The sequence below is a fragment of the Lipophrys pholis genome, assembly GCF_963383615.2.
Source record: "Lipophrys pholis genome assembly, chromosome: 17".
In the NCBI taxonomy this organism is placed as follows: Eukaryota; Metazoa; Chordata; class Actinopteri; order Blenniiformes; family Blenniidae; genus Lipophrys; species Lipophrys pholis.
This window is the reverse complement of record NC_137643.1, coordinates 7,927,407-7,946,987: the sequence shown is the minus strand read 5'-3', so window position 1 is coordinate 7,946,987 and position 19,581 is coordinate 7,927,407. Positions and strand designations below refer to the sequence as shown.

Sequence of the window (19,581 nt, the reverse complement as noted above, 5' to 3'; positions counted from 1 at the left end):
TTGCTGAAGGATTTATTAGGGTGGTTAGGATTGTTTAGTTAGTGTTGTTCTGTTTATTGCGTAGTTTTGTTCAATGGGCCTTGGCATTACCTCCTGAAGGCTTTTAGGTTCTTTTTTAGTGTCCATTAGCTGATTTTTGATTTTCTCTCAGGCACAAGATACAAGGAAAAAAAAAATCTTGACGACTGCAATGACGGCAGCATTGACCACGGTAATGTCCTCTTGAATGGCAATGATAAATGATGGAGTCATTATGGAAATGCTCAGAGCTGCAGGGACATATGTGACAGGTAATTATGTGAAGACATAAAGCAGGTGTTAACATCAGATGACTGATATTTATTCAAAGTCACCTCATTCCAGTTTCATATTCTCCCCTCACTCTCGACCTGTGGTGACCTTTGGATTAGGTGACCCTCTTCATCTGGCAGGATGTTCATTCGCTCCACGTATTTCCACGTTTCGAGGAGCAACTTTGTCAAGTTGTCCCTTCCTGGTATCTGTGGAGACACTCTTTATGCTTCTGATTTACACACCATGGACTCCCCTCCAGATTACTTTGCAGATGTTGTTTGTTTTTTTTCTTTCTTCCATTTATATACTCCTTAATCTTGATATTGGTCTTTACAGCATTTCTACTTTTTTTTTAATGCCTTCATCTGATGACAAGTATTGGCTGAATACATGAATTTTGGGGTTTTCCTGATCGACCCGTGTTCTAATACCAGCTATATTCACAGTGTCTTGGTGATGGAGCTGATCCAGGGTAGTGTACATCCTGGGCCGGCTGCCATCAGGGGGTTACAATGCAATCACTCACACAGAGGCTGTTTAACCAATTAGCCTAACATGCATGTCTTTAGATTGTAGAATGAAGCCAAAGCGCCTTAAGAAAACCCACACAAGCACAGGAAGAATATGCAGACTTGGCCCATTCAACTATTTGTTGTCGTTTCCTTGGAGAAACAAGCGTACCCCAATTCCAAGATGAACATATTTTGTCTGACGGATCGAACAGCAAGATAGTCTTTCCGCATCACAGAGAGAAATATGCTTCCAATCACACACGCACGTGTTCACTTTTGTCTGAGAATGACCTGATCACATTTTTGTTTGCTAAAGGCTCACAGATGGTGCGATTTTAGCAGTCTTATAAGTTTATCACTCGCTACACCTGCTTTCCATAAACTTGGACACGATAGAAAGTTTGACTGCACAATCGCAATGTTATCTACGTAGAGCTCCAGTGAAGTTCACGAAGAACCAAGCTGTTGTTTTAGGAGATTCTGTATCTATGTCATCAGGGAATGTGGATGTAGTCCAGCATTGTTAATTTTTTGGTGCAGTGCTGGTGTTGCTCTGATCTCTACATCAGTTTCTACTGCATTTCTTTGTTGGTAGCTGCAGCTCATACCGGCAGTCATACTGCGCTGGGTATTACTTCTCTTTCTGCATCAACAGCAATCTGCCAACCCCTCTCACAGTAAGACATAAGAGCTCCGAATGAAGCCATGGCAAGAGATTTTATCATGATTGCCAATCTTTTATGTAAGATAGTAAAAATATTTGCAGGCATGCTGCTTTACCGTAATTTTTACTGGATGTAAAACAGAGTTGGACGGTGAGCGATGACTTGCCCTGTTGTGTTTGGAAAACAATAAATAAAGTTTTTTGGGGGGGCATATTTAACATTGTTTTTCATATGAGAACTTTCTTGTTTTATCCTGGATTCTGGAGCACAAACATCTTTACATTTAGGAAATCTGTGTGTACACACATGATATTTTCCAAATGATGTTTGAGTCACACCTGTATGGAAACTTTAAGTTTCAGGATTTTCTGATTAAATATCTGAATTCAGACTGAGATCAGACTTCATGACAGTAACACCACTGCACTTTCACAGGTTTTCATCGGTTTAATTCTTCCATTCTGACTGCACCTGAGCATCAATAAAAGCAATAGCGGAGTTGTTATTGTTATTACTATATTTTTTATTACTACCTTTCTGGCTCTGTCTCCCTCTCTCCGCTTCCTGTGTGACATTATTTTGCTCGCTGCCTTCATGGCTTCACCAGCTTTGAGCTCTGAGTCTCCCTTTGCTTTCCTGTTTCTGTTTTAATCTCGGTCTCTGCCCTCACGGTGTCCCCCTGCTCTTGGGAAGAAGAAGAAGAAGAAGAAGAAGAAGAAGAAGAAGAAGAAGAAGAAGAAAAAAAAAAAAAAGCAATTAACGAGAGTTTTCCAAGTTTTTATAGGAAGGGGATGATGGAGCCGATGAACTCGGTGGGACACCCAGGGTGGGTCGTTAGTTTGCTTCCACTGTATCATTAGTGTCCATAACAAACACATTATCTCCCGCTGTACCACCCATCTTCCAGTCCATTTAGGGTGATAATTAGACTGTAACAAGCAGTCGGCCTTTCTATATAGGTCATCTACTCCTAATGATGTGCTCACTGAAACACACGCCAAGGGTTTGGGTTCGGGAAAAAGCTATACACTGCTTTCAGATGGGTCAACACAATTACTCAACAAATGGCCACAGATTTTAAATTGTGTGTGTGGGGCGGGGGGGGGGGAGTATTGGCATGTTTCTGCAACAGTTAGTTGTACTTACCAGTTGCATTTTACCTGACTAAAATCCTTTGGCTGCCACTTATTCTTCAACCGGAGACAACTTGTGTGTATCATGACTTTTTTTTTTTTTTTTAGAATTTAAAAATTGAATGATATAAAATATGTTGGAAAAACATGTAAATGATCTTCAGCAAACACTTCAAATTCCTGAATAATCAGCATAAATTAATTAAAAAGAATCAAAGCAGAAATTGACGTTGAGATGAATAACTCAGAGCTTCACTTCCCAACGCTTTCTTCTACTCAAGGTCAAACCGACTCTGGAAACTTGATCCATTTCGGCTAATTTAAACATGTAATATTGATATCAATTGTGTCACTGTCATGCTGTGTCAAGACCGCTGCTTAATAATAGAAATATTTATGTTGAAAGCCACTTTATGCATATTAACTAAGGCCCAGAGGCAGCTGGCAGCACAGCGAAAACAAAATAGCCTCCTGTATATGGCATAATTTATGTGTAATGTCGTGTGATGTGATGTAGTTTGTCAACACTGTCAAATTTTGTGTCAGGTTTCATTAAAGTATGCATGATTTTCTTTTTGCCACAACCACAAAAACGTGGAAAAAGGCTCAATTGAAGAGATTTATACCATTTATTAGAGCAATTTAGGAGAAATGTGATGTAATTAGTCGTTAGGATTGTCTTGTTAAGACCTTCATAAGGAAGACTGTGATCTTTCTTGTCATTCTGAGACAATATAGTGCATTTTCTCTTAAGAGTGTATGACCAAAATAACACTAAAGAGCTGATTTAGGGAAATATTCAGATTGTGAATTAATCAGGAGGCAATACTTGTGATGAAGAACCTGTGCTTTGTCTTTGAAAGGGAACTAATATGCACCATCACTGCTTTGTAATTGAAAATGATTGCATCAGCTCCACCACTGAACCTGACTGATGTCACATAAATGTTGATTTGTTCCGAGTGGCTTTCCCCGCGCAACACTTCCATTATTGCTTTTTTATTACTTTTGTTGTTGCTGTTTTCCATTGAGAAATAATTCTTTAATATATATTTCAATATTTCCGTGGCTCTCGCCTCCGCCGCCGTGTTTTTCATTCTTCTGTGTGGATGTGACGGAGCTAAAGCCCAAGTATTCCTGCCGCAGTTAGACATATGATGCTCACATCGCTGTGTAGTTTCACGTGGCAGCCTTAGTGTTCCCCGGTGAGTAGTGGCACATTAAGGAATAACAAATGAGTCCATGACCCAGGGTAGTTATTCAGGGTGTGTTTGTGGAGTAGGCAAACAGCATATGGTATTTGCTTTGCAGTGGATTCATAAGTGAAAATTGCATTGTGCCTCCATTTGGAGAGCAGGTGATGGAGTGTGGAGGGAAACAAAGAGATTGTCACTCTCCTGTTTTCTGATGATGCCGTACCACTCTGTTGAAAGGCTCACGCGTCCCGGCTGTCATCTTCGTGTTGAATCCGAGTTGTCAACATGCATGCGCCTCCTTTTTGAACCACGCTGAAAATGGGGTGTGACTGGCTGAAAGTGTGCGCCAGCTCTTTTGTCTTCATGAGAGTTTGCAATAAAGCTGCGGAGGCACGTCGCTGAAGTACATCCATGTGACTTTTCATTCCTCCTTATCACCAAACTTTGATCCTCTGACAGAGCTGGTCTGGTGGACACATTCCCCACAAAGGCATGTGCAGCGCCTTGTAGTCACTTAACAACCACTGCCATGGCTCATTTGACCCATGCACTCTGGATTTAACATGTATGACGATTTTATGGTGCGGTAAACCCCGTCTAGGGAAGCTCTGAGAAGCGTATGTGGAAGCTCTCCAAGACCAGTGTGCATTGAAGGAGACAGGCTCTCTGAAGTGGAAAGGAGACTGTGGTATGTTGGGAACACATGGGATTTTTTAAGGGATATTTAAGTGCATAGGTCAGCGTGCAGCCTACCTGTGATCTTGAAACTTAAAGGGATGGTTCCCAGCTTTTTTGTCTGGTGCTGCCCCGCAGTTTAAAAGGATGGTTCACGTACACTTTTGTTTTTCCAGAAGGCATTCTCTTCAGAGAATCGTCTGGTAGTTTTTCATGGCAGGTAAACCACAGTGGCCTTCAGATATTTCAGCTTCTGGTGTTTACGCCTGATCACGTTGTGGTTTTCTGTACATGTTTCGGTGTACGTATGTAACTTGTTTTTTCAATGACATGTGTCAGAAATGTGTATCGTCGTTGCATTCCACCCAAATACTCAAATATAAAACTTTAAATAATAACATATGCCCTTTACACCTTGATTCTAAAATGAATCTGGCCTATATTTAAGGCAGCCTTCTAATTTGGACCAAACTTTAATTACTCTCACACAAACCATGCTCAGCTAAAAGAGGAAATACCATACAAGTGATTGCTTAAGTACTTCGTATAAAGATGTGGGATGAAATCCAAACCGAGGTCTGTATGTTCTTCCTGTGCTTGCATTGGTTTCCTCTGGGTTCTCTGGCTCCCGCCGACAATCCAAACACGTTTGTTCGGTTAATGCGAGGCTTCCAATTGGTTTATTGTGAATGTGCGATTGTCTGTTGCGCTTTTTTTTATTTTCCATCTTCTATACCACTTTATCCAGCTAAAGTTAACAGAGCTCTAGAGCCGAAACCAGCTAACTATGGGCAGCGGCAGTTATGCCTTGTTACGTTTAACTAACTTACATGAAAACTGGGCCTTTGTTTGTTTCAGACACATTTTTGTGTGTGTCAGAACATGGATGCAGCACACTGTGAAAATTAACCCGCATTCCATTAGAGGATTAACTGTGTGATCAATTTATTTCCTAAATCATACAATTATGCATCCAGTTTCATCAATTCAGCAACTACTTTTAAAGAGTAATTCTAAGCTATTGGATAGAAGTGCACAAACAAGCACTTGTAATAATCAGAGTGCTGCCTGTTTGAATTCAGCTCTCCACAGAGAAGAAACAAACAAAGTCATACCTCACGCTGTTAAGCTGTTAGTCCAATTTATTTGTCTGATTGTTACAAAGGGTTCAGTAAAGTACATACATGTTTGGCTTGTAGTTGAATGATCTAAATACCCCCAAAGGCTTTAACCTTGCATGAATGGCATTGTGGGGTGTGAAGTAGCTAATTTGCAAAATAGTATGTTTACCAGTAGATTACATTTTTTTACTTCAGGCTAGTTATAACAGCAGTTTTTAAGTAAACTTCATTGATCCTTTTAAAGAAATTAATTCTCTCATTCAACCCATCCTATTCATATTCAACCCTAACTATACATATGATCAGTGGGCTGTGATATAAATGATTCTGCTCCACCAAAGATCATAATTCTGCTCATTTTCACTTCTCACATGGCTATTACAGAACATAATGTCATTGTTCAAATATCCTACTTAATCGTAGCTAATAAGAGCTAATCAAGCGTTGTCAAATGTGTGGCCTACGTAAAAAGAGGTAAGTTATTGAAACAGCGCAAGAGTGGTTTGGAAGAAAAAAAATGTCTCCTGAACGGTGGAATAATATGTGGGGGATTTCTGGAGGATCAGAGCGTTGGTTCCTGTACAAACTGAGAAGTCATCCATAATTTACACGTACCGTAGGTTTCCTGCCTCTGCCAACAGAGGCCCTCAACGTGGTCGGTAGTGGAAATGAAACAGCTCACCACCATCCCCTTTTAACAACCACCCCACCACCACCACCACCACCACCTGCATGCACCACCCCACCACCAGCGCCATCCCACTCCCAAACCGAAAGCCCTCCGCCTCCACACGATGTCAGCCAGGAGGAATTCAATCTCAGAAATGATATCATGAATGATGCATTAGACGGAAAAATGCATTTACCCCGGCGACAACACAATGAGCTGTTGTTGCAAATACCGTAATGGAAAAATACGAAGGTTACGGTGATGAAAATGTATCATAAAAACCAGGAGGACATTTGTGAACGTTGTCTACTTGTGAGCTGAGGGAGCACGGCCGAGGACAGGACCACAGCTTATAGGGAAAATCCTCAATATTTCTACAAAGAAAGGATGAGTTTGTGTCGAAGTCCTTGGTGAACACAGGAGAAGAGTGTCTTTGCATGCACGTGTGCCCGCCCACTTCTGCGCGCATGAGTTTTGTCTCCTTTTGGTGGAGTACCGGGGTAAGGCCGGCATGCCCGTCTTCCATGTTAATAATGGATTTTTGATATGAGCTCCACATGAAACTTTAATCTCTGGAATATTAGCTCACCGAGGGAGATACAAAATCAAATCAGGGGGTCGTGATTAAGCGGGTGAAGCGCATATCGACCCATTTAAATTCACATTAACCCAGCATCAAAATGTATGAGCCATGACATTGATGGCAGACATAATTTAGTGGTGTTATGTCTGTTTTGCAAAGTGAAGGTGTGATTCCTCGGTCGCACCTCTGCAAAGGAGAAGGAAACCTCATGGGCACTTGGAAATATTAAAATATTGAGATGGTCATGATACCATTTTTTGGTTATCACAACCCAAACCAACAAGGACAAGAAGACATGCCATAGCACTTAAAAATCACTTCTTTAGATGTGTGCTGTATTTTTAGTTTTTTTTTACATGATTAACAGGGTGACAACCTGAGTTGTCAAATGTGTCTTAATTCATTGCTGAAAATAAAGGAAATCGTGCGCCCTTCAGACTTCCTAATAGCTTCATCAAAGGTGGGGGGTTGCAGGAGGCTGAAGCTTTTTATCAACTCACTTGAGTATTTAGCAGGGGAAACCCTGGACACTTCACCAGATAATCACTGATACCGCCGCCCATTTAGATTCAATTAAATTACCCAAAATAAATGAAGAAAAGCTTGACAATCAGCAGGCCTCAAAGTATAATGTTGATCTCTATATAAAAATACAACCTTTCAAGAAAGTACACCCAGTCAGTAACATTGTGGCTATTCCTGACTGAAATCAAATAATATATATTTATTTATTCTCACTTTAACTGTATTGTAATTTCATATCATCTCTGATAGCACCTAATCCAATTCAAGGTTGCCGGATACTCGACCAGACGCCATGCAAAGAGATGTCACGTAATTCATTCATCGCCTGTTTGACTTCAACTGCACCAAATCTGATGGGAATCAACTCAAGCACATAAATTTGACAAATGGGATAAATTATCGATTTTGTTTCGACCACTCTTTAAAGCTGAGCTCTGCGTTGGACTATTTCTTTTTCGGTGAGCCGCAAGAATGAAGTCTTTGAAAAGTGGCACAATAACTGGCAAGAATTTGACCTTCATACTCTGGTTCTCCCTTCACTTTTCTTCACAAGTGCAGCTAAATGGCACACAGACATGCCAATATCCAGTTTGGTGCCAAAGCGCACAGTGTGCCTTATGTTGGATGAATATTTTACCAGCTACGCCAGCAGAGAGCAGACCGGGCTGGGAAAATGAGTAAAACAAAGCCCCACCACTGTGTTAGCATACTCATAGGCTCAATAATGTATCACCCACTTTTGTTCCTTACACAGCATCTATCATTTGAGCATAATACAGAGAAGCAAGAAAGCCATTTTCCATATGCAGTAATGGGACAAAGATTGACAATGTGTGTATGTGCATTTCTGTGTGTACAATCCCACATAGGCCCGTGTGTGCAAGTGTGTCTGTGTGAGACTATGCCCTTATGAGATGCGATGCTGCGCCGGAGCATTGTGTGTAATTATGTGTGTGAATGAGAGCAGGTCTTAAAACTAAACTAAACACCTCGGTGCCTCGGGCTGCGAGGACACACTCGGTTGTCATTGGCTTGGATTGCACTCATGGGAAGAATTCTGTGGCTGAATAATGTGAAGTATTAAGATGTGCTCTGCAGCAACGTATGGTAATTTGTAGGATTTTTATTTAATCAGGTAACATTGTATTCCAGCCAAATGGAACACTGCGTGAGCAAGGTGAACCTATAATCTTTTGCCCATGAGCCTCGTTTTCTGCTCTTTTTTTTTTTTTCCCTTATCTTTATCTTTGCTATCGTCTGAAAAAATATCAAAACTTTGTGCCTTGTGACAAACTTCAAATGACTTTATTTGCTGTAAAAATGTTGCTAAGAGGTTAATTAATGGGCATTTTCTTAGCAACCATCTGGTGGTGAGTGGATAATCCTTTTGCAGCCTCTGAGGCTGATCAATCATGGGACTGCCCTCGTGTGAATAAATGAAAAAGCTCCTCACAGGGAGGATGATTACGGATCAGCAAGGCAGATGGACTGCGTCAATATCATGTCAATACTTGAGAGGCGAGGACGTGGAATCATTTCTGACACATAAAGAAAGAAAGCTTGCAGCCGTGTAGTACGTAGAGCTCTTGTTTGTTTCACTGTATTAGCCTGGGCTATAAGAGAATATGCAAACTCCACATACACCGACCCGGAACTTCTCGCGAAGGAGCAAAAGTGCTCGCCACCACACCACACGCTCATAAGTTAGTTAATTATCTCACCAGCTTGCATTCCCTCTCATACAGACTCTCGCAGGAAAATGACAGAGACGTGCACTGAATCACAGTCTGTTTGGGCAAATTCTCAGAAATTGGTTCAAGATTACAGAAACATTTTAATAGAAACATAATGGATTAATCATTGTGGAGCCTACAGGTGCACACACCAGTGTGATTAAAGCAAAACTCTGATCCAAATTATGAATTGGTGGGACGATGTTATCTCAGACGGAGGGAAAACAGAATTTGGTTTAATACAGTTTTCTAAGTACTGACAGCTCTATGCCTACATGGTATGTTTGCCATCTTTATCTTAAACCTCTGCCACCACCCATTTATTCCAGCGCTATTAAAACCATGTTTAAGTGACAGGTGTTTCAGGCTGTTTGTTCAGACATAATATGGTAATTGGATTGAATGTGACTGCCCTGGGTGATAGCACAAATCCTTTGCGCCACAGCATTTTGTTGCCAGCAGAAGGCTTGAATCAAAAATGTGAATTTCGTCAGGCCCCCCCCCCAGTGAGCAGCAGAAGGACCCCACGCGTTACCAGCTTGCGCTCTTGTTGTCTTTTTCTTCTGCGCCGTAACATGCTGTTCTGTGATTGAGCGTGTCCAGGTTAGAGACGTTTTTGCATATGTTTTGGTTATAATGTGAGTTTGCATATGTCATTGTATTTGTGAGGATGTGTGTGAGCACAGTGAGAACGGAAGCTGGCAAACCTTCACCATCTGTCTGTAGAACCTGACTTTGATGAATACTGCAGCCTCAGTGGAGGCCACACTTTGAACCTGACATTTTTCCTGCGATGAAAAATGCCTGTGCACTAATGCCGCAAAGACAAATGAGCTGCTTTTTATTTAACGGTTCCCTGCGAAACCCAAGTCGTGCATCGCAGACCAGCCATTAAGCATCTTGCACGTGTGCAGCTTGAAGTCTCCTGCAGCTTGTCTCTGATTACAGATACCTGTGATGCAAACAGCTGCAGCAGATAGAGACACGCTGCAATGGGGTTGTGCTGCGATAGGAAGTCTTGGTTGCGTAAGGAGGTTGAAATCAAGTGCCACAGACATTTGTTATTGCAGAACAATTAGCCGAGAGTCTAGGAAGCATTTGACAACAACCTATAAAAAAAAAAAAGGAGGGAAGTAGAATGAATCATCCGTCCACCGGCGGGTGAAAAACATTGGGAAGTGTTGATCAAAGGGCAGCAAACTGCTCGGCTGACTTCGCCTGCTGTTGTCTGACCAGCTGACTAGCCAGCTGACGGGAGGATAGGTCCTTTGTAGTCTTACCTTTTGGTCTCTTCTTCTTTGGCTCTTCACAAATTAAAGTCAAGCTTTTGAAGTGAGTTGATGCGCTCATATGCCCAACCCCCCCACCCCCACCCCCACCCCAACTCCCCCGTTCTCGCATCACCCTCTCCTCTCCTTCCACTCGGTTGGCCTGCTTGTCTTTTAGATGCGTTCTGCAGACTCAGGCTCCCACAGCAAGATCTGAGTACAGATCTTCAGCCTATATACAAGACAACAGGAACGCTCCCTCCGGCATCTGCAAACTTGTCAGCTACACATTCTCACAGCAGCAGAAGCACAGACAACGCTGCTTCCTTGCAGTTTTATCCAACAAGTCAACACGTTGCCCATTGTCTTCAGCTTTAATTGTCCTCCTCCGGGCTGCTGGTTAGTCACACAACAGTCCAGAATGGCATACCTGAGGGAAGTGACTAGTGTGTCGTTATGCTGAGGATTGACAGTCATACACACAGTCGTACACAGGCAGACACACACTCGAGTGTGTTTCTGTGCTCACAGAAGCAGCCAAGAACCCCTGTAGCGCCAATTACACATAAAGCTCTAATCTCTTGAGCAAGCTGAAAAGAAGAGAAGAAGAAGCAGGGATGAAGGGCTGTGAAGATAGGAGACAGCAATAGAGGAGGGAAGGTAAGACAAGCAGGGATGGATTGATGTAACAAGCAAGGGGAGTGGGAGAAATGAAAGAGAAGAAGGTGGTTGGTAAATTGAGAAGAGCAAGTGAATATGAGGAGGGAGGCATGAAAAGGCAGGAAATGGAAAAGAATTATTCAGGAATCATTGAGCTATTGTAAGAGCCGTGGTAGTTTGACAGTGGGCGCAGCTTCCAGCCCCGACATGGCGTTGGATGCAGTGCCCCCAGTCAAGACACATATCTATCGCTCTAACTTTTATCAGTTAAATGGATACAGCCCTGAGAGCCCCAAAGGCGGAATGAGAGACTTCTAACGCCTGACGTCTCTTTTCCCTGAAGCGTTGTCAAAAGGCAACAAGGGCTTTCTTTAATGTGTTCTATCTGCCTGTCATGTCAGCTGCCTCCATCTCTGTCTCTCCTCAGCTTTTTTTCTTTCATTCTTTAACCTTTTGCACATGATCTGTAGCTCCACTCTTTTCTTTTTTCCCTCCTTAAACCGCATCTTTGCCTGCTTTTTATATATATTCCTCCACTAACACTCCCCCTCCCCTGTAGCATAGTAATGTTCTCAGAAATTACAGTGAGGTAAACAGAGCAGGGTGTTGAAATGAAATAACTGCTACGGGGCTGTCAGCTCCAGCGAGGGGACCATCCGTCAGCAGGAAATGACACCCCCACTCCCTCCTGTCACACACTCAGTTGGATTCCTCCTGTCCTCCTGGTGGCAAGGTGAAGGAATTATGCTCATCAAAGCCCCAGCACAGCCTGGAGCCTTTCCATTAACCTTCTACAACACTGGTCAATGGCGATGGGACAACCACACACACACACAGACACACACACACACACACACGAGCAGCAGGCATCTTCTCAGAGTCATCCATGCAAAACTCAATGGCAAAAATGATGCGTGCACACCTACACAGGTGTACAGTATCCACTGCACATTTAATAGAACAAACACACATGCATAATTGCTCCGAAATGGGATATGCGCAGGTAGGCATGAGCTTACACACACCTCAATTACCGTTTCATTCATAGCCTGACAGCCGAGCGTGTGCAAGGGCTGACATTAAAGGAAATTAAATCTCCTTGCGGAATGGGCCAGCCCATCTCACCTCCCGTCAAAATACTCTAATTTCCACTCCTCTCTGTAACCTTCTCATCTGGGTATTTAGGGCTTTGTGGTGCGGAACGTCATCAAAGGGAAAACTTAGCGAGGCGGCCGTGCGTAGACGAGGCCTCCCTGTGATAATCCCCTCCCTGCGAACGGAGTCCTCTACTATTAGCCCACGCTCACAAATTACTGCTTCACATTCTGTCGCACTCTTTCACCACATGTACCATCACATGCACGCAGGGGAAAGTGCTTTCATTCAAGTGGGCGTGTGTGTGCGAGCGCGCACTCAGCGCACACACACACACACACACACACACACACACACACACACACACACACACACACACACACACACACACACACACACACACACACACACATACACACACACACACACGCGCGCTCTTATCATTGGCTTAGCCCATTGAGTGAGTGATTCAGTTAACTCTTTGATCCAGACCTCCTCTCTGTGTTGGAATATGAAGCCTATTTGACATAATCCTGAAAAACATCGGCTCACATAGCCAAAGAAACTCAAAGCAAAACGCAGCTGCGAGGGTACACGCTCCAAAGGGCCTTAGCATCAGAGTGACACGTGCACAGTACAGTTTTACAGGCAGATTTAATTAAACCTCATTCACCGCCAAACGCCTGTGTAGGGCTTTTTTCACACTTTTTAGAAATGTGACGGACCTGGAGAAGGAGGAGTTTAGTTAGGTAATGGAGTTCCTGGTTAAAGGAGGAAAAAAAGATGTGGCCTTTGGACACAGGCTTTCTCCCAGAGGTTTTAATCAGATCAAACATGTCCTGTCAGATAAGCCAGCTAATTAATCCGGGGGGGGGGGTGCAGCCCTTTCCTCTGACAGATGGAGAGATGGAGGGAGGACGTCGGTGGAGACATTTTATCTCCTCCTTAACCTCGTCCTCCATCGTCAACAGAACACACAACAAGACAGAGGGAGACAGCGGTGCCTGCAGTGAATCACAGAGCCCATTCAGATACTCAAAGACAGTGTTTATGCAGCACGCATGTGAAGTTCCTCCAAAACCCCCAGCTGAGAAGATGACAGCCTGTTGTATTGATGGTGAAGCTGTTTGCAGTGCTACGTATGTGGATGAAATATATAACAAGGCATTTGCTTCTTCTTCCTTTTTTAAATTTTTTTGAGGCATTTCAGTGAAGCCACGTCGACTATTTCCAAAGTGAAGTAGTTATTTTGTTATATTAGTTGTGATTAAAAAATTGAACCCATTAAGCTGAAATTTAGTTAGGTGTAGATTGTCTAAAATGCTCTTTATAATAGTCAGAAAGCTCTTCTCCTGCTTGCCCTTGGTTTTCTCTTGTCTTTTTGCCAGTTTTTTAACGTTTAGGATACTAAACTTGGCTCCAATGTATTCAGTCCTACACTAATGGAACACTCTCCTTTAATATTAATACAATTCCATTTTTTTTATGGCTGTGGGTCTTACAAAAGTGCTGCTGTTATTCAGGGTAGATTCAAATTCCTTCATTATTATACCTTGTAGATCAGGATACAGATTATTACTTTTTATACAGAGATGTTTCTTAGAAAGACCTTTTACTGCTCTCTTTATTGATTGGAAATAGAGGCTATCTTCACTATTTTAAAAAGAAATTTACATTTACTTAATTGTGTACCATATACACTGTACATTGACAGGGCCTTATACAATGTCAAAACCCAGAGATACAGTATGTTCACAATATCCAGGATATCCTTTTCACTTAATTGTGGCAGTATTTCAATGAGATAATTTTATAGATAGGACTCACATGTGCACAGGAAGAACATGCAAACACGCAGAAAGTTCCGAGTTGAAAAGAGCGCTGTTCACTACACCATCGTGCAGCCCTGGAGGGCAGTCACTGTCGTGAGAACGGAAAACTTTTCTTGGGTTTCAGGAGTCTGTTTACACGATAACGGTGCTCGAAGCCACTGGCAACGCAACTTTTTGAAACTGGCTCCCAAGATGGAAATTTTCTAAAACACTCCATCCTCATGTAAACAGGGGGAAGCGCAACTTTTTTGGAAACAATCCTTACATGAAAACTGCATTGTTTATGTAAGCATTTCTGCCCTTTCCATGCACGTGGACATTGTTTTGAAAATGTTGCCACGTAAACGGGAAAATTTACTGAAAGGAAAATGCAAAAATGTCACTTGAGACACTGAGTAAACGGGGCCTGTTTTTGAACTTTTGTGAGAGCTGGAATGGGCGCTAAAGTGTTGCAGTACTTACTGTCCTAACATTATATATCACACTGACCGACTTGGCGATCAACTTTGGCTGGCTGCATGATTGAGAAGGTCACCCATACAAGGTGGAGGGTTAATGTCATTTGTTATTTCAGAAAATTACTGGCAAGTATGCATAAGAATAGAGCAATCATTAAAAAGTGCTATTAGAGATAAGGCAGTGTATTTTCATGCTGACTTGAAACCTGCAGCGGATAGTTTGCTGCCGGGCTCAGGGACCGGTCGACTGGAGGGACTGTCTCCAGCCCTTCTCCTGTTGAGCACACACAGGGACCTGTGATACCTCAGGCTCTACCCACCACCAGCTGTGCTGCTTCACCGAGCTCGCAGCAGCCCCTGGGCACTACACAGAAAACACTGTTGTACAACATGCAGCTTCTCTCTCTTACTCTTTCCTTGATATTTTTAAATTGACCATTAATGCAGAGCGAAAAGAAAACACCCAGAAGACGCTTACAAGCTGCTCTCAGCATGCACATCACACAAGACAGTAATGCAAGCTTCCCTTGCTGTAATATTCTCCCACTCACAAAAGTCCATAAAATAGCCAACACACTCATTCATTCACACACACACACAGACATCGCCCGAGGCAGAGTGAATTATGGATGTGTCCATATTGCATTCGGCCAGATGATTGTATGGGTGTCAGTAAGGCCAAGTGTCATGAGAGTTTAACTGGAATTTGGCTTCACATTTGGCTGCATTGCAACACGTTCCGCAACTGCCCGCGACACAAGGACGATGCATCGTTGCACATTCACTACAAGTGCTAATGATTCATTATTTCTCATACAATTTTTGCTTTTTCTCTCTTTCTCTCCCCCTTCAGCAACAAGAGCAAGACCCCACCAACCTCTACATCTCCAACCTGCCAGTGTCTATGGACGAGCAAGAGCTAGAGAATATGCTGAAGCCACTGGGTCACGTCATCTCCACAAGGATACTGAGGGATGCCAACGGGGTCAGCAGAGGAGTCGGTTTCGCCAGGTAAACCGCCATAAGAATGTTTCCCATCTTAAAGTCTTGTACAGCCTATACAATTCTTTTTTTATCAACACATGATGTGAAAAACCTTTTGGTAATTTAGGCTTTCGCATTAGTTTATTTTTCTTTCTTTCGTTACAGCTCACTTGATAGTGGGTCTTCTGGGTTTTGAGTTCGATCCCCCATCTCTTCCTGTTCACATGTTGAAGTGTCCTTGTGCAAGACACTGAACCCCAAATAGCCCTCACTATTGATTCAGTGAATAATGGATGAGTGAGACTAACAGTGTAAAGCACTTTGAGACTTCCTTAGCAATGATATAATGCACTATTAAAGTCCTTTTACCATTTTTCAATCTTCATATTGTATTGCATCTTTAAAGCTTTGCGTGTTTTATTCTATAGATCCATGTTAGGGTTGCACACATATCGATATTACTCATATAATAGCACATATGTGCGCTGACATCAGGATGATCCTGATGTTGTGGCTTAAAATTATTTAAAGTGACAGTGCTCTTTCTCCTGCCTCAAATTTACACAAGCTGGAATTGGGCCTGTTGTTTATTTCACGTGCATCTGCAGTTCCTACCAGTAGTGTCTCAGTGTTGTTTTGGTGTTTTCAAAATTTTCCTTGTGGCCCTCAGTGGTGTTTATCATTTATAATGTTTTACTCAATTAATTGCATTTTTTGGGGGGGCGGGGAAAGGGCATATATATATATATATATATAATCAAATGTAAATTTGAGTCATTAACATAATGACATAATTTACTACAGTTAGTATATCCTTGTAATATGAATGTTGCACATGTTGATGTCAAAATAACACAAAATTTGCACAGCCCTAACTCAAAGACTTGTACGTTGTGCATATGCATATTCACTAGTCAACTGTCTACTACGTTTCTTTGTTCATGTTCATGTGCTTTACTGTGCTTGTATGTACCACGTGTGCGTGCGCGCGTGCGTGCGTGCTGGTGTCTATGCATCCACAAACATTCATGTATTGTACCAATTACTCCCTTCTCCTCACAGTATATTCCCTGTTGCCATATTTCCAAGCTATCACTGAACAGTTTATTTCTTTTTTACTTAGAAAAGTTTCCACTTCAGCTTGTTAATCCCCCAAAGTCATAAACCGTTCTGTCCTTGTCCTCGACAGCAGCCACCAGGCTCTCATTCCCTTCCACACATTCCTCTACTGTTTACCCAGAGGAGGCCACTGACGGCCACAGAATCGCCATCTTGCAGGGATTTTTCTTAATCACCTGCTCTGGCTGAACTCCTCTCTTATTCCCCGCTCTATTACGGGAGGTTACAGCAGGACAGACGAGCACAAACACCCACGAAAGCAGCCACTTATGCACAAGTACAAGCATATGCACGGATCGAGCACTACACGCCGGGCCAACACACCCGTGACAACGTGCGCGGGCCCGCGTGCGCGTGTGCAGACGCGCGTTGAAAAGCAGGCACACACACTCGCACACGCTCGGACAGGTAGGCAGCCTCCCGCGGACCAACAAGCAGAGCACAGTAACAACCTGCCACAGGCCACCTGTTCAAGCAGCCCACAGCGGGAGCAGGAGGAGATGTGATGGAAAGGTAGAGTGAGGGAGCAGGGGAGAGAGACGTGAGTTTAAACTAATGGTCAGGCATAAAGAATTAATCTTAGAGGTTATTATAAAGAGAATGAAGAGGTGATTGCATGAAGAAGCAGAGGAGGCAGAGAAATTTTGAGGAATAGGTCAAATGATTGCATGTGGCAGAGAAGTTAGATATAAAACAATGAGAGAGGCAGGGGTACATCACAAAATATAAAGTAGAACTGGTCAAAAAGACACCTGGTTAAAGGAAAAAGAATAAATCAATGCTTTTTATGAATTGTGGAAGTCCCATTAGCTGTATCAACAGACAGACAGACAACCAGCTGTGGAGGGCCGGGCTGTAAGGGGCATTAGAGAGAGTAAACTGAGCTAAGTGTTTGTGGGCCGATCCATTACTGTTATCAGAGGCCATTACTCCAGCCCCAGCACTAATCATTGCAGACAGCAGCACCTGATGCCATTAACCAGCAGCACACACACAGAACAGCCGGGCTGCCTCACTGTCTACCTGGCTGACTCTTTGACTGACTGGCAACCCCAAAAGCTTCACCGACCAACAACACAGTGTCTGGCTGACCGGCTCGTTTCCCTGCGACTGCCCCACAGCCTGCCTGCCTTATTTACTCCTCGTCCTGCAGCCTGCTTCCTGCCTGCCTCCCCGCTGTACTGCAGGAGAGAGCGACGGGGCGATGGCACTGAGGGGGAGGCAAACAAACGATAGCAGGGCGGGGTGCTGCGATGGAGGCATGAGAAGAGGGAGAAGAGCTCAGCACCGTTAATCGGAATGAGATTGAATGTCAGCACTTTTTAAATGCACAGGAAACAAATGATCCCAAAACGGCAACATTCACAGGTACATAACCCGTCATCGTAGTGCACAACAAGCGTGTTCCTTATTTCTCCATTTCGCTCAAGCTTTACAAGCTTGTAAAGGAGGTTAGTTGTGCTTCAGATCAGGTGTGTAATCAGGCCGCCTCCTAAACCGAAAGCATGAAGGAACAATTGTCTGTGGGTCTGTGAGTCTGTGATGAGGTTAATTTGTGTGGTTGAACATGGATTTGAAGCATATCATGAATGTGTGCATGCATACGTGTAAACAGATTAAACAGTGTGTAAACATGAACCCTCCGTGTGTTCAGCTCAATTCAATTAAACTTTGCAGTGTGATGCGCTCCACAAAAATTGTTGCCAGATCATAATACAACCTTCAAAAATACATAAAAGATGAGGAGCAGTTTAGAAAGACATCTTCCATATAAGCTAAAATTCTGAAAGCAAAGGAAATGTACTTTTTTTTTTTACACAAAGCTGTTAAACACAAAATATATGTTGCTTTACTATGAGTCATTATATCTAATTCAGTGGTTTAGTTGATGGTTTACAAAGTCATCCTGCAAGAAAAGAGGATACGCCAGGCTCTTGCCTTTTGAGAAAAACGTTTGACTGTCTGGTTATACATTAGTGAAGTCTGTGGTGTTGTCATGTTCGAGGAAAAAATCCAATGAACGTTCATGTTTTAGTTGTAAAACATTGTTAGTCAATAAATAAATAGTTTCTAATGGAACATTACAGACCAATTTCATCTTGAGCGGGCTGGACCGATAAAATAGTGCCATGATGACCTTTATTTTTGAGTTTTAATGTTTTTCTTTGTCGTGGCACAGAATAAACGTGATGAAAATGTCAATATTTTCACAAAACCAAACACTTACTTTGGGAAATGACTACAATCTCAACATACAGCCAGTTTTAATGAAACCTTCTGGTGCAAAAAACAGTGAAATGTCCAACAAAGGTGTTGCATTTTGCTTGTTTTTACAAACGTACCCTGACAGCATGGCTTTGAGATAGTTTGATAGCAGTGAGGTCGCCAGCTTTAATGCCAGAATCAGTGGCTCAGAAATTTGTTAAAAAAAATACATGTTTTTTTTCTTTTAAATTTTGACAATTTGCTTGTAGTTTAGTGGCCGGATTGGAAAGTGAGATTAACGCATCACTGAAAGAGTCCCATATTTTCATAAATTATGGGGCAATGTATTCATTTTGAAATAAACAAAGATGAACGATCGTCTCACCAAACAAGCTTCCATCAGGATTGAAAATGTCTGCGTCTGCTGATGTGAAAAGGCTGTTTTGAAGAAAATAGAAACAACAAAAGGAAAAACACTGAAATCTTTTGAGCAGGAGACTTGTGTACCAAATTTGATGAATTTAAAGGTTGGAGAAAACGACTTTTCACTCAAGGCTTCTTTTGGTTTTTCGCGATATGAGCCAAAACATAGAATTGATTATTACAGTGGATCCGTTTTTGGAGTCCGACCCTTCTGCCAGTCTCATAGTTTTGGAGACTTTCCTATTTTTATTGCATGATTGCTTTCACCTGGCGGGAAAAAAAAAGTAATCCAGAGAATGAAAAATCAAAACTCAAACAGTAAGTTTTTTTGTTTTTTTTTAACAGCTTTGCTCCTCTGACTGTTAAACATGAAAGTTTCAAACCATAACTAGTGTTTTCTGCACGCTCCCGACTGATCTGCGTTGTCGTG

The 19,581-nt window shown here is 42.5% G+C and overlaps 1 protein-coding gene across 7 annotated transcripts in view; it reads left to right on the top strand.

The window, feature by feature from the left end:
* The window catches only part of LOC308122773 (RNA-binding motif, single-stranded-interacting protein 3), a 291,407-nt gene that overhangs the window by 202,286 nt on the left and 69,540 nt on the right, over nucleotides 1-19,581 (top strand). For all 7 annotated transcript variants that reach the window (XM_080484833.1, XM_080484834.1, XM_080484835.1 and 4 more), the window contains one exon: nucleotides 15,274-15,431. In XM_080484833.1, coding sequence (XP_080340959.1) covers nucleotides 15,274-15,431 — 158 coding nt within the window. The remainder of the gene's footprint in view (nucleotides 1-15,273; nucleotides 15,432-19,581) is intronic.